General features: G+C 39.0%; 1 protein-coding gene across 1 annotated transcript in view; it reads right to left on the reverse strand.

Annotated features, from left to right (window-relative positions):
- vps53 (VPS53 subunit of GARP complex) overlaps positions 1-13,604 on the reverse strand; it is a 231,859-nt gene that overhangs the window by 157,092 nt on the left and 61,163 nt on the right. The window contains exons 5-7 of the mRNA XM_043718341.1: positions 13,499-13,585; positions 12,400-12,515; positions 10,348-10,467 (exon numbers count right to left, since the gene is read on the reverse strand). Coding sequence (XP_043574276.1) covers positions 10,348-10,467; positions 12,400-12,515; positions 13,499-13,585 — 323 coding nt within the window. The remainder of the gene's footprint in view (positions 1-10,347; positions 10,468-12,399; positions 12,516-13,498; positions 13,586-13,604) is intronic.

Consider the following 13,604-nt stretch of genomic DNA (forward strand, 5'->3'; position numbering starts at 1 on the left):
TCTACAATAAAGATTTGCCATTACACTGTACTGTGAGCTCCAATAAACAAATACCAAAAATACTTGAGACACCCTGTTATCTTAGGAGCAAACCAGAAAACTATGAGAGGGGTTATTTCATGGAAAACTGACATCTTAGGAAGCAACTTGGAGATAACAGCGTCGACAGTAAATGACCTTCTTCCTCAAGAAACCAATAAGAGATCACACACTACTGAACCAAGCAGAAACTGACTGACGAACCAATCAGAGCTCAGGAACATACATACGGCTGTCTCACAAAAAAAGTTTAATAAGCACAAGCCTTCAGCAGCCAAGAAAATCCATGTAAGAGGACTACAAAAACAGTAAGCAGCACAGCAAAAAAAAACAGCACCATAGTTAGCTTGAAGTCATGAGTCACTATTCCAAAGCAAAATGGACAATTTCCACTGCCACATATTGTGTTCGCACTAACAACTTAATAAATTTGGTGAAGCTTGTGACAACATTCTTGTACCCATGTCATCCATAGCCAGGCTGAACTGAGGGCCTTAAAGCTTAAAAAGTTAAATCTAACAGATCTGTTCATCAAGGGCACAAAGTCTACTTGCTTTAGCTAGTATACCCCTGGAGGTGATTGATTTAATAGCTATTGCTGAAAATCCAAATAGCCAGTACAGATTCTTCTGACACTACTTCAATTTATGAGATCACACTCTTTAATCACTCCCAAGTATATATTATTCTAAATAGTATGTAATGTGCTTTATGATAAATAAGGGCAGCTGGTAGCAAAGTGGCATTGTCATTAGACAATAATCCAGAGACCTAGGCTAACGTTCTGAAAACTGGTTCGAATTCCACCATCTATTTGAATCAAATAAGACATCTGGTATTAAAAGTGAGCCTAACGGTGACCAAGTAATTCGTAATATCATTTAGGAAAAGAAATGTATCACCTTTACCTGATCTGGCCTACATGTGATTCCAGACCCACAAAACACTGGTTGACTCTTAAATGCCCTCTGAAGTGGCCCTAGCAAGCCAATCAATTCAGTTAACAATTAGGGATGGGCAATAAATGCTGGTCCCAGCCGGCATATCCAATGAATACAAAAAAACTATATTTCTTCCCCAACAAGATCAATAATCACTGCTTTTATCTTGTAGGACCTTGCTGTGATCCAACTGGCCACTTAATTTGTGTATAGGCATTAAATAATGCAATTACTGCACTAAATGTAAAGAAATTGGGAACATCCTTAACATATGGAAAGAGCCAATCAGGAAATTCTGGTAATTCCAGTATGTCAGATTTAAATGCTGTGGCTGTAATGGTTTGTTATATAAAAGGGCAACAAATCTTAGGTATGCTTTTGAAACTTTTATAACCAGCCAGTGAAGGCTGGAATGGACTTGATCTGCCAAATGGTCTCTTTCTGCACCATAATGTAAAGGCCTCATCTTTTTTCTTTCTTTTTTGATTGTGGACTAAAATAGATGGGTTTAGCTTTAAAAGACCAAAGGAGTTAGTGCAGCAATTGCCACCCATCCAAAACAAGTTACTGGAATTCATTATGAGCTGTGTTTACACTGTTGCCTTACCAGCAGTGGAGAAGGAGAAATTAGACATCATGTGTGCCCATGGAAAGAAAGAGATTTGGCCAGGAACAGACTGCTGACTGGTTTGTGCAACTGTGATCAGTGGCAGATACCAGAGATCAATAGCCTGGCAACAACTGATTGTTATTTATGCATGCCCACTACTCAGCTGCCCAGAAACAGAGTGCCAAGATTCACCAAATAGGGAGCAGGGTCTTTCTCTCTCTGCAAAGTAATTTGAGCCTGGATCAGTTAGTTGTTGTCTACCAACATTTGCTTTCAGCTGTTGCCTCCAAACAATGACTGAAACTGAACAATTAGTGTGCCGGTCCAGAGTGTTTGACTAGAAACTGTAAAGGAAGGCGGACTGACAAGAGAAGGTCTTCGGAAGAAAAACAGAGACTGCATCAAAGGACTGAAGCTACTGAACGGTGATTCCAAAGAGCTCTTTTAACCCCTCTACCCATAACAATGTTTTTTGTTTGTCTCGAAGGAGGTCAGTCAGCTCAGTTTACTGGACAGTTGGTTTGTAATGCAGAATGACACCAATGACATGGGTTTAAATCTCATATGGCTGAGGTCACCATACACACAAGCACACACTTCTCTTCCTCTCTCTCCCCAATGCTGTGTGAATGTGTAGAGGCTTTAAAAGGGGTTAGAGTTTCAACTGGTAAAGTTTTATGTTCATAATTCAAATAGCTTTGCTCATCTGTCACTGAAAAACTTGTTTTTGTACACTGCAGTTCTTGTTAAGTACAGGAGCCTGGTTTTTTTGCTCTGAAGTAATGTTTTCTGTTAATCTGATTGAATCAGACAGGTAGATGGGGAACCTTGCAAACTTTGATTAAAACATTACATTTTGTGGCAACCCCAAGAGGAGTGGGACTTGAGAATCAGTGCATGTTCTCAAGTGGGTTGTGACAATAATAAATTGTATGAGCAAGGAAATGTGTGCTCTGATGAACTAGCCAGCAGTGTAAGAGTTAAGGTTTATAAACATCAGCATGGTAGCACAGATGTTTGCTTTCCGCCCTCTCCAACACTCAAGTCTGCCTGCCACATCTGAGATCTGTCTACATTAAACCACATCAATGGACATGGTACTTTGCAGTGGGAAAGGGACTGACAGGGGGTCAGATCAAATCCTTTTAACTTTTTTTTGCTGGTCGGCGGGCAGAGGGAAAAGCCTGAATTGCAAAATTACAGTCATAAAGTCCCACAGACAGCAGGCTTGTGGTATTCTCAGCAGCAGCGGTATTCTCTTCTCATGGGTTCCAGGAATAGATGGAGGACAAATGGAAAACAAGCTCATCTTTTATAAGCTCTTTAATGGGAGATTGGTAACACACTGGGCGGGGGGGGGGGGGGGGGGGGGAGGTATTGAATTAATTGTCTCAAGGTGACTGCATTATGAAAGCAGACAATGAGATGCGGAATTCTTCAATTTGTGAGAAATATTAGACAAGCTCTGACAACTGGCAGTTTAAGAATCAAGCAACATTATTCAAAAACTGAAAATTGGGCTCCTCCCTACACATAACGCGGTGGCTCATTGGTTAGCACTGCTACCTCACTGCGCCAGGGACCCAGGTTCAATTCCCACCTCGGGTGACTGTCTGTCTGGAGTTTGCACATTCTCCCAGTGCCTGCGTGGGTTTCCTCCGGGTGCTCCGGTTTCCTCCCACAATCCAAAGACGTGCAGCTTAGGTGAATTGGCCATGCTAAATTGCCCATAGTATTAGGTACATTAGTCAGGGGTAAATGCAGGGGAATAGGTCTGGGTGGGTTACTCTTCAGAGGGTCAGTGTGGACTCGTTGTGCCGAAGGGCTTGTTTCCGTACTGTAGGAAATCTAATAACTACCAAGTTACCCAATTAGAAATATTTTTCCTGGTTTATTAATAAAGCTTCACTGTGGGATGTTACTTCATTTAGTACAACAAAGCAACAAGATAAAGGCAGAGTGGACAATTAATATTGCAATCAAGGGAAAAAGAAAAACTGGAGAGGTTAGGGTAGAAGACAAGTTTTTTTGGAAAGCAAGGAAAGAACTGGACAGAGAATTTCAGAGGGCAGAAGTGAACAAACAGCCACTAACATAGCAAAGCAAAGTAGTGCCCTTGTGCAATTTAATGCAAGAAGAGTGAGGGCCTGTCAGGGGATACAAGGCACAAAGGCAATCACTAGAATGAAATGAGGCCATGTGGAGATTTGAAAACACAAACCAAAAAGATTTACACTTTTTCTTACATGCATTTTCAATTGACACTTTCCAAGCACTCCAGTTTAAAATCAGTAAACGTTATGCCAGCTTGGTCATGCAACAAGACAGATCTGCAAAAATGGTGAGTCCAGTACATAAATCAGGATGACCCAAGTTCTACATTTATCAAAAAAAAGGATAAAAGATCACAGGAGGGGTGACGAGGAGAGGGATAGGAAGATGAGAAGAGGTGGGGAGATAGAGGAAGTGAGGGGAAGCATGAATAAGGGGAGAGTAGAGAAGTAGCAGTATAGTTCCTGTGTAGGAGTCAAAATCTAAAATAGATTCTGCATAAACAGCTTTTTTTACAACTCATTTATCACACATACGCAGTCTGCACAGAGTTAAAACTCTCAACTGATGAAAGATTAAATATTTGACCAGCATAAGTGCAGATTCACGATTTATATTAAAAAACGTCAGGTGTTCAGACAAAGATCTACAGCCAAGTTCAAAGGAGTATAACATAACTGTGGCAAAACTGAAATACAAATGACTAGTTTTTTAAAAACAAGATAAATGACAACTAACATTTCAGTTACTGCCAAGATAAACACTCCAGCCCTTGATGTCTGTAAACGCCATTGCCACAATCTTGAATGTTACAGGACTGTCACTAAGAATGCCTTTGAAGTTCATTCTATGACAACATCCAGATCAATGGACAAATAAACTGTTCTTCAACAGCAAATGAGCAGAATGGCAATGTTGAACTTGTTTTTAAATTAATGAGGCAGTAAATAAGTCAAATTGAAGCAAGACAACTTTTGTAGTTTAGTGATTGCATTGCATTTACGTTCAAGGTGTAAATGAGAACATAACATAATAAACTATTAAAACAGATTTTCAAGGGAGTAACACGTGGGATGAATTGCTGAATGAAAAAGGTAAAAGTGACACGAACTAGGCAAGGAGAAGAACATAGCTAGAAAAGTTTAAAGTTTTAACCATTAAAAACAGTACACAAAACAGGAAAGTCAACATGACGACAAAATAGTCATAGAACATAGAACATTACAACACAGTACAGGCCCTTCAGCCCTTGATGTTACACTGATCTGTGAAACCAATCTGAAACCCACCTAACCTACACTATTCTATTCTCGTCCATATATCTGTCCAATGACCATTTAAATGCCCTTAAATTTGGCAAGTCTACTACTGTTGCAGGCAGTGTATTCCATGCCCCTACTACTCTGAGGAAAGACACTACTTCTGACATATGTCCTATATCTATCATCCCTCAATTTAAAGCTATGTCCTCTCGTGCTAGCTATCACCATCTGAGGGAAAAGGCTCTCACTGTCCAACCTATCTAATCCTCTGATTATCTTGTATGTCTCAATATCTTAGATGTCTTAATTAACATCTCAACCTTATTGTCTCTATCAAAAACAGCCTCAGTTCCCTCAGCCTTTCCTCGTAAGACCTTCCCTCTATACCAAGCAACATCATGGTAAACCTCCTCCGAACCCTTTCCAAAGGTTCCACATTCTTCCTATAAAATGTGACCATACAGTACACAATATTCCAAATGTAGCTGCATCAGAGTTTTGTACAGCTGCATTATGTAACACTTGAGGAGTCAATAAAATGCTGAAACAAACAGTGTTGTTCTGGGGTGGACAAAGTCAGAAGTCACATGACACCTGCTTATAGTCCAACAGGTTTATTTGAAATCATAAGCTTTCAAGAGCACTGTTCCTTCGTTAGGTGAAGTGGCTCTTCACTTGACAATGGGGCAGCACTCTGAAGGAGAAAGTGAGGGCTGCAGATGCTGAAGATCAGAGCTGAAAATGTGTTGCTGGAAAAGCGCAGGTCAGGCAGCATCCAAGGAACAGGAGAATCGAAAACCTCATTCCTCATTCCTGAAGAAGGGCTTATGCCCGAAACATCGATTCTCCTGTTCCTTGGATGCTGCCTGACCTGCTGCGCTTTTCCAGCAACACATTTTCGGCAGCACTCTGAAACCTTGTGATTTCAAATAAACATATTGGTCTATAACCTGGTGTCATAGGACTTCTGACCTGAAGCCTACAGAAAGGGAGCAGGAGAGAGAGAGAACTGCATCAAACAGAAGACTGCCAAGAAATTGCTGTGAGGCACAAAGGTGGAGCAAAAACAAAACAGGACCATTTAGAAATGCAAGTTGGGAGATGGCAACTAGGAATGCGAAGTGGTGAGATTGTTAAAACATTTTACAAGTTACAAAACAATTGAAAAAAAGTGGAATATAGCACCTTATTGTATCAGAGAGAAATAACTCAAGCACTACATGTTGCGCAGTACCCATTAACTAACGCTGGCAAATGTGGCAAGCAGCAACATGATGATTTGTGTTGGTTGTTCAGGATGGAAATATTGTCATAGAACTGTTTTGGGACTTTGAAATGTCCACCTCATCAGGCAGAAAAAGCCTTGATTTAGTGTCTCATTTAAATGACACTACTTTGAACAATGCAGCATTGCTTTATCAATGTGCTGAAATTCCAACTGCTGGTCCTAATTATCCTCGAAGGACGTTTGCCTCCCTATTGCTAATAGATTGCAACCATGCTGGTCAAACAAAAGCCAAGAGGCATAGACGTTTTTGTACAGGGAAGTTATTGATTATACCAGGCCAGCAATTCTTTCATCCAGTCCCAACTGTTCCCTCTTTTATACCCAGACATCATTTAGTCAATTAACATCCGTTACCTGTTCCCTTTCTAAACATATTTACTCTTTCTCTTCATATTTTTATATCTGCAAACAATCCCGAAAACAAAACTGCAGAAATAACGTCTTTTCATATCCTATAGCTTACATTATAATGCAACCCAAATTTCTATATCCCCCATTCTTTCTTTAAAGATAATAACATTTTCAATTATAAAGGGATCTATAATACAGGATATCCCTCTTTGACAAAACTTAATTATTTCCTTGGGCAAGCAATCCTTTTTGCAGATGAATTTCACAATTAGCAAAACAAAAGGAATCGATAAAACTTAAGAAATTTTTTCCCAACATTTTCTTCACTCTTGCAAGGTCAATTCCCACCCTATTCTCATTTGACCTTTTGTCAAATGAACATTTTCCCCAAAGAGAATGATTATCCATAAAATATTCAATGGAATTTTTTTAAAAATCAGGTTATCCATTGTACAGGATTTCCTTTAGAACACTGACATGTAAAATGTGACCAGAATGGTAGCCTACCTGTGCGTTGTCTTTGTTCTTAGCAAATTACAACTCAATTCACCTAATTTTGTTCTGAACTATTACAAGATCTCCAGCTCTTACAATCAGAGTTCCTTTCACAAGCCAATGATCTTTCCAGAGGGCAGTGGTCACATATAAATCAACTTTCAGAACACATACTGTTTATTCTGGCCTTCCACATCTTTGGCAAATATGTGAATATTACCTTTTGACCTTCATCATGCATATTATATCAATGTTTGTACTTTCCCAGTGGCTTTCCTTGCTCTTCCTTTAATGGTGGCAGTCGCCACTCACTGGTCCCTTCTGACACATTTACAGAATCATAGATAAGTAGCCTTATGGGTACATTAATATCAATCTGTACATCCTCAGTCAGTCCCTCATCTGCCATAATTTGCTTCTCATAACTGTCTAACATTTTGTTCCCGTTCTGAAAATGTCACAATCAATTGTAAGGAATGCATCCTAACCGTCCATTTGCCATCTTGTAAAATGACTGTTTCTCCATTACTGTTTCTCTATAACCGTACCGTGACGTCCCCACTCTTCCTGCTTTTCACTCCTGCAATATACAGTGTCCCAGGTTAAGATTATTTGAATGGTCTTAGACAATGCTGTAAGACTTGCTGAAATTTCTCAGAAACCTTAGCTTTAACGAACATGCTCCTCCCTGCTCTCAGGCCATTTAAGTGTACAGAAAAAGTGGAATAATTTCAGTCCCTTCCAACCTGGCAGATAATCACTCAACACTGAAGCATTTTTTTGGATTGCTCCCAAAAACTAATTGATAGGGACTATAGTTCCAACTATTTGCAGTGAATTATTTTTATGGACTGCTCACACCAGGACAGATGTTAGTTTATACCTGGATTGATCTGCTAGATTTTATGAAGTATCACATCTATTAATGCATGATTTCTTTCACAAATTCCAACACTAAATGGAGTTCATATGGCTGTGTTCATTATAGCAATATTTATATTTTCTCACACAAATTAATTTCTAGTAATGTCTCCCCCATTGTCATTGAGGAATTTAGCTGTTACCATTAATTCAGTCCCTATCTCCATTATTTTATCGACAATCACCTTTTTCTTTACTGTGAGTCTACTCAAATGAATATAAGAATGCAAGAACTCTGAGCAGGAGCAAGCAAAGCAGCCTCTTGAGCATACCCTATCATTTGATATGATCATGGTTGATCGCATCTCGGCCTCAACTTGACTTTCCTGCCAAGTCTCCATAAGCCCTCAACCCATTACTGATGAACAATCTGTCCCTCTTCCTTGAATCTTCTGTGTCCGAGCACCCACCACACTCAGGGAATGAATTCCACAAATTCATTACCCTTTGAGAGAAGTAATTTCTCCTCATCCATTTTAAATCTGCTACCTCCTTATCGCAGAACCATGACGTCTCGTTCTAGATTGCCCTATAGGAAGCATCCTTCTTACATCTATTTTGTCAATACCCTTTAGGATCTCATATCAATTTGATCTCCTCTCATTCTTTTAAATTCCAGAGAGTGCAGTTTCTAAGCTGCTCAATCTTTTTTTTTAAAAAAAAGACAAACCCTTCATCTCTGGAATCAGTCTAGTGAACCACCTATGAACTACTATAGTATACATTAGTGGTCATTAAAGATTCATTATGAAGAAAGGCAGCAAGTTCTAATGATATCTCAGGCCAATACTTAATACCCTGCAACAGGTGTAAACAAAAATGCAATATTTTATTTATTTGGGGAACATTGATGTGCACAAGATCATTTCCTACAAAACAACCAGAAATGCATTATATGTGACAATGCTTCATGAGAAATATAATGAAGTTTTATGTATATTCATCTCCTTTTATACTTTCTCAGTACATGTTTAAAATGCACAGCTTTTGATTCTGACCCTAGCGTTAAAAGGGAATACAAGTTCTTATCGACATTACAAGAACCCTGGTGGATGAAGGCTCCGGTTATCACTGCACACATATTGCAATGCCTGAGCCAGAAGGCTAAAATATCAGAGTTTAAACAAGCCATGTGGGAAGCCATGTATTGATAGCACAAAAATAGGATCAGTTTCAAAGGATTTGTGTGCATTATTTCAGATCTTTTTTTCCCCCACAACAATCTGTCAAATGTACATAGAACCATGGACTTCATATATTTTATCTTGAAAACGAGAGAAAAGAGTAGGCTTCAAGCTTAGCATAGGTCAATGACCTTCAAGAGCTTTTTCTTCTTTGTCTTTAGATTCCTAGTACGTATTTCCTGGCCAAGTGTGAGAGTGGGAGGCAATGTGCTGCCAGGCCTCTCAATGCTGCTGTGAACAGAGCCACTGGAAATTACACAGGAGTTATCGAAGTTGACTCTCCTTCCGCTTAAGGAAGTATCTTACTCCCACCATACAGCTTCTCCTTTGCCAGTAATGCTTGATGCAAAGCACTTGTTGGATCCAGGACTCAAGGGAGTCAATATGTAGGCACTCCTTCAAAGGACATTGGTTGCCTGCACATTGGACTGTGTATATGTGACACTAAAGAATAGTTTCATTCAGACCTAGTTAATTCAGGAAAAAATATCATTGATAGTTTACAAGAAATTATCGAGTCATACAGCATTGGAACAGACCCTTCGGTCCAATCAGTCCATCCCAAACATAATCCCAAACTAAACTAGACCTACCTTGTTGAAATTGAATGCAAATAAGACGACTATCCTTGTGTACCACGTCTTCTCAACTTACAAGTATACAGCCATACATGGACGGCTGTTGTTTCAGAAGTGAGTTGACTACCACCAGCTTCTCCTAGGAATGGGGAATAAATACTGGCCTTGCTCGTGATACCCATAAGTGAAGAATAAATATTTTACAAGTTATTACACTCTATTTCACTCTTGCACAGAACAAGAGCAGAAACAGCTGGTCACAGATTTTGCTGGTACTGAGTTTGCACTACTCACTCATCTGCCAAGAGTTCTCTTCATTCCATGTAAAAGCTATGTAGATAAGCAAACCTGAAATGGCACTCACCTCGATCTGCAAACACAGTCAACAGCCAAGGTGCTGAACTAAATTATGTTCACGTCACTTGCAGGGGATTAATAATATACAAAGAAGTTGCCAATTTAAACCATTCATAGATACACCAATAGGTATTCAAAAACTAAAGAAACTGTATGAGAGTTTGGGGGAAAGGAGTTGCTAATCTTTTCAAGGAAACTCAGGTCTCTTATTTCTTCAAGGAAACCACTCAATATGCAATCTCAGGTTTAACAGAAGCTTTGCTTTTTACCTTTCAGAAAGTTGACGGATCTGTGGAATACCCATATACTTGTGAAAATGTTCCAACACGTTCACCACTCCTTGCATGAGGTTAGCCACTTCTCCATATTGTCTGCGACGAGTCATGGCCCTACAGAGGTAAAATATGCTCTCAAAGCCACCAATTCTATGTTCATTTTTATTCCCAAATTATGAATACCATAAACGTGATTCAACTGTTGATCCAAATGTTTGTAGCAACTTGAGAATAGTGTTGGTGATTAAGGTTTCACAATATTACAATGCACTCAAGCATCAGAATTTATACACTGGGTTTCATTTGATCTATTGTCAGGATTACAGTGTTTTAACAAAACGTTTTCCAAGATGTTCTAAAATTAATAATTTTTATTGAGCAAGTTTTTAGATTTTTGCTAACCAAAGATTTTAAGGGATATGAAGCAAAGGTAGGCTTACAAATTGGTTGGTTTACAAATTAGTTAGGACATCATTGAATAACGGAATGGATTGGAGAGTATCAACAACCTATTGCTGTTCTTATACTCCGAACAAAACATTTTTCTTGAGCAAATCATATTACATTTATGAAAGAACCAAGACAAATAATAGATTTGTATGACAGTTATTTCAATAGTGTGAAACCACTGGTGACTCAGTTGCTAGCAGGCACCACTGAATCAAGATTCTGGATTCTACCCAGGAATTACTGCATAAAGATCAAGGTTGACACTCCATTGCAGTGCTGAGGGATAAGAACCAACATTCTCTCTAGTCATGCATTTTTAAAAGTTGATGATGAACAGTTTAGCTTTAAACACTACATTGTTAGCAGATAACAACTTTGATGGATACAGTTCCAGATTGCAACATAATTTAAATGATCGAGGGACCCTGATAAGTGCTTTCTGCGAACATGATGATTCATGAAATTTTTGAACAGAGGTCATCTTTAAGAAAAGAGAGGGGGGGGGGCATAACAATGCTGTAGCTTCAAGAGATATATTTTGTCATGTCTTTTCCCAAAGACAGATTTTAAGGCAGAGATGGAGAGCTGGCTAGTGAAGGCCCATAAAGTAAAGTAAACTGCTTGGGAGGCCTTTTTTTAAAAAAGAAAATTGGAACAACAAAAGCAGCCTGTCTGGGTGTGCCCAGCTCTCACAGACCAAGATTTCTAGTTTTTAGTTTTTTTAGCCTTGAGATTCAGCAGCAGTTGCTGTTAAAATATCAACAGGGTTGGAAGCTGCAGTACATATGTCATGGCTGCTACTCAGTTTTCTCTCGATAGTTTTTTTCTCTCTCTCTTCGCTGCTGAACTGCACGTGAGACAATCTGTTTCTGACTGCCTTTTTGTCAAGGGGTTGTATTTATGGGATGTTACTATATTCAAACAGTTCAGTAGTAACAGCTACAAGTATCTATTATTCTGTTAAATTTTCCAATGGAGTTAAGCTATTCTAAATTCTTCTTTCCTTGGTTGTATTTTGACTATAGTGTTTGAAGAAATTGTGTTTTACTTAATGCCGAATAGGTTGAACATGTGAATTGCATCTGAAACACAGCACTTTACATTTGCCTTTAAAATAAGAAAAGTTCGGGTCTAGGCTACCTTCTTCAAATATTTTGAGGGGGCCTCATCTGGTCCATAAGAGGGTCAGAAATTGCATTGTAATTGGTTATGACACACATGGAAAAATTAATTATTCAATATGCACGTCATAGAGTCATGCTTCATGGAAACAGACCCTTCTGTCCAACTTCGTAAAAGATTCACACAACTACCTCACAAAGGAATGGCGTCACATTCTTACTCTTGCTTGCTGAAATGAAATGGAATCTAGTTCCCATTAATTTCAATTTTCCCTCTACTCTTAAGTCCATTTAAATTCACTATTAGTCATTTGACCTAATAACATTTTATCTCTCCCCCAACCTTGACAACCTGAGAAATTGGGATCCTTTTCAGAATGGATTACTTCTTCTATACCTGCTGACATGGCAGCATCATTAAAGTACCTCAGTACCCCAAATCATAAATGCAGTTCTGCATCTGATAACTACTTACTCCAATGAGTCGACACCGCCTGCGAGCATATGCAGGTGATTGAGTGTGGTGATGGATGTGGTAAGGTGGCGTTTTGCATGGTCAAGTTGCTTAATATCCCGTGTGATTTCCTTAACCTAAAAGCAGAGTTTATAAACAATTTCCAGTTAAACTGTATTTTCGATAAATATACCATATCTTTCAAGCCTATATGGGCTGAATTAGATCAAGGTTAGGCAGTGTTATCAACTGTAAGCAAAATTCTTACCACCACAAAATTCAAGACAAAAATACTCAAATACACAATTAGTAATGGAACATTCATTTAAATGTTTAAAGCAAGCTATAGCAAATCTCCTTTTAAAAAAGCTTTTGGATCCAACAAAAAAGTTTCTGAATCGTTTTTGAAAGGTATAAACATTCTTTATTTTAAGGCTCAGCTTCTTCAATACTCGACCCACAGGCCTTCAGAATTCCTCTGTATACTAAAACGAAAATAACCAAAACCCTTCTACCTGCACGATTTTCCACTTATCCACCTATTCATGCTGACCTGTGTTGGCTCCAATTATATGGTGGCTCAGTGGTTCCAGGTTCGATTCCACCCTCGGGTGACCATCTGTGTGGAATTTGCACTTTCTCCCCATGTTTGTGCGAGTTTCCACCTGGTGCTCCAAAGATGTGCAGGTTAGGTGAATTGGCCATGGGAACTGCAAGATTACAGGGGATGCCCTTCAGAGCGTCAGTGTGGACCTGATGGGCCGAATGGCCAGCTTCCACACTATAGGGATTCTATGATCTCTTACCTTTGCCTCTATCACCTCTACCCCTTATCTTGTGATCCTCCGATTTTAGCCTGCTGTATATTCCCCTCTTATAGCATTCCTTGCAATTTGTCACCTTGATCCCATCTTCTGCAACTTCCTTCCCAAGCCTTGTGATTTCTCTCCCACCTTTTACTAAAATCTTCCTCAAGCCCATTTTTCTGATCACCATCTCAAAAATATATCACTACTTTCCTTTTGAATGCCCCTTTTCTTAAAATATGTTCGTCACATTCAACACTAATGGAGCATTTAATTCTAAAATATTAAAACAATCATTTCAGCACTGGACTTACCATCTGCTCAGACTTCTCTGCTTTGTCCTTAATATCTTTAATCTTGGCAAATAGCTGCTGAATGGCTTTTTGTGCTTCTTCCAAAGCCTGTATAAGAATAATGGTA

This window comes from Chiloscyllium plagiosum, chromosome 28, assembly GCF_004010195.1.
Source record: "Chiloscyllium plagiosum isolate BGI_BamShark_2017 chromosome 28, ASM401019v2, whole genome shotgun sequence".
NCBI lineage: Eukaryota > Metazoa > Chordata > Chondrichthyes > Orectolobiformes > Hemiscylliidae > Chiloscyllium > Chiloscyllium plagiosum.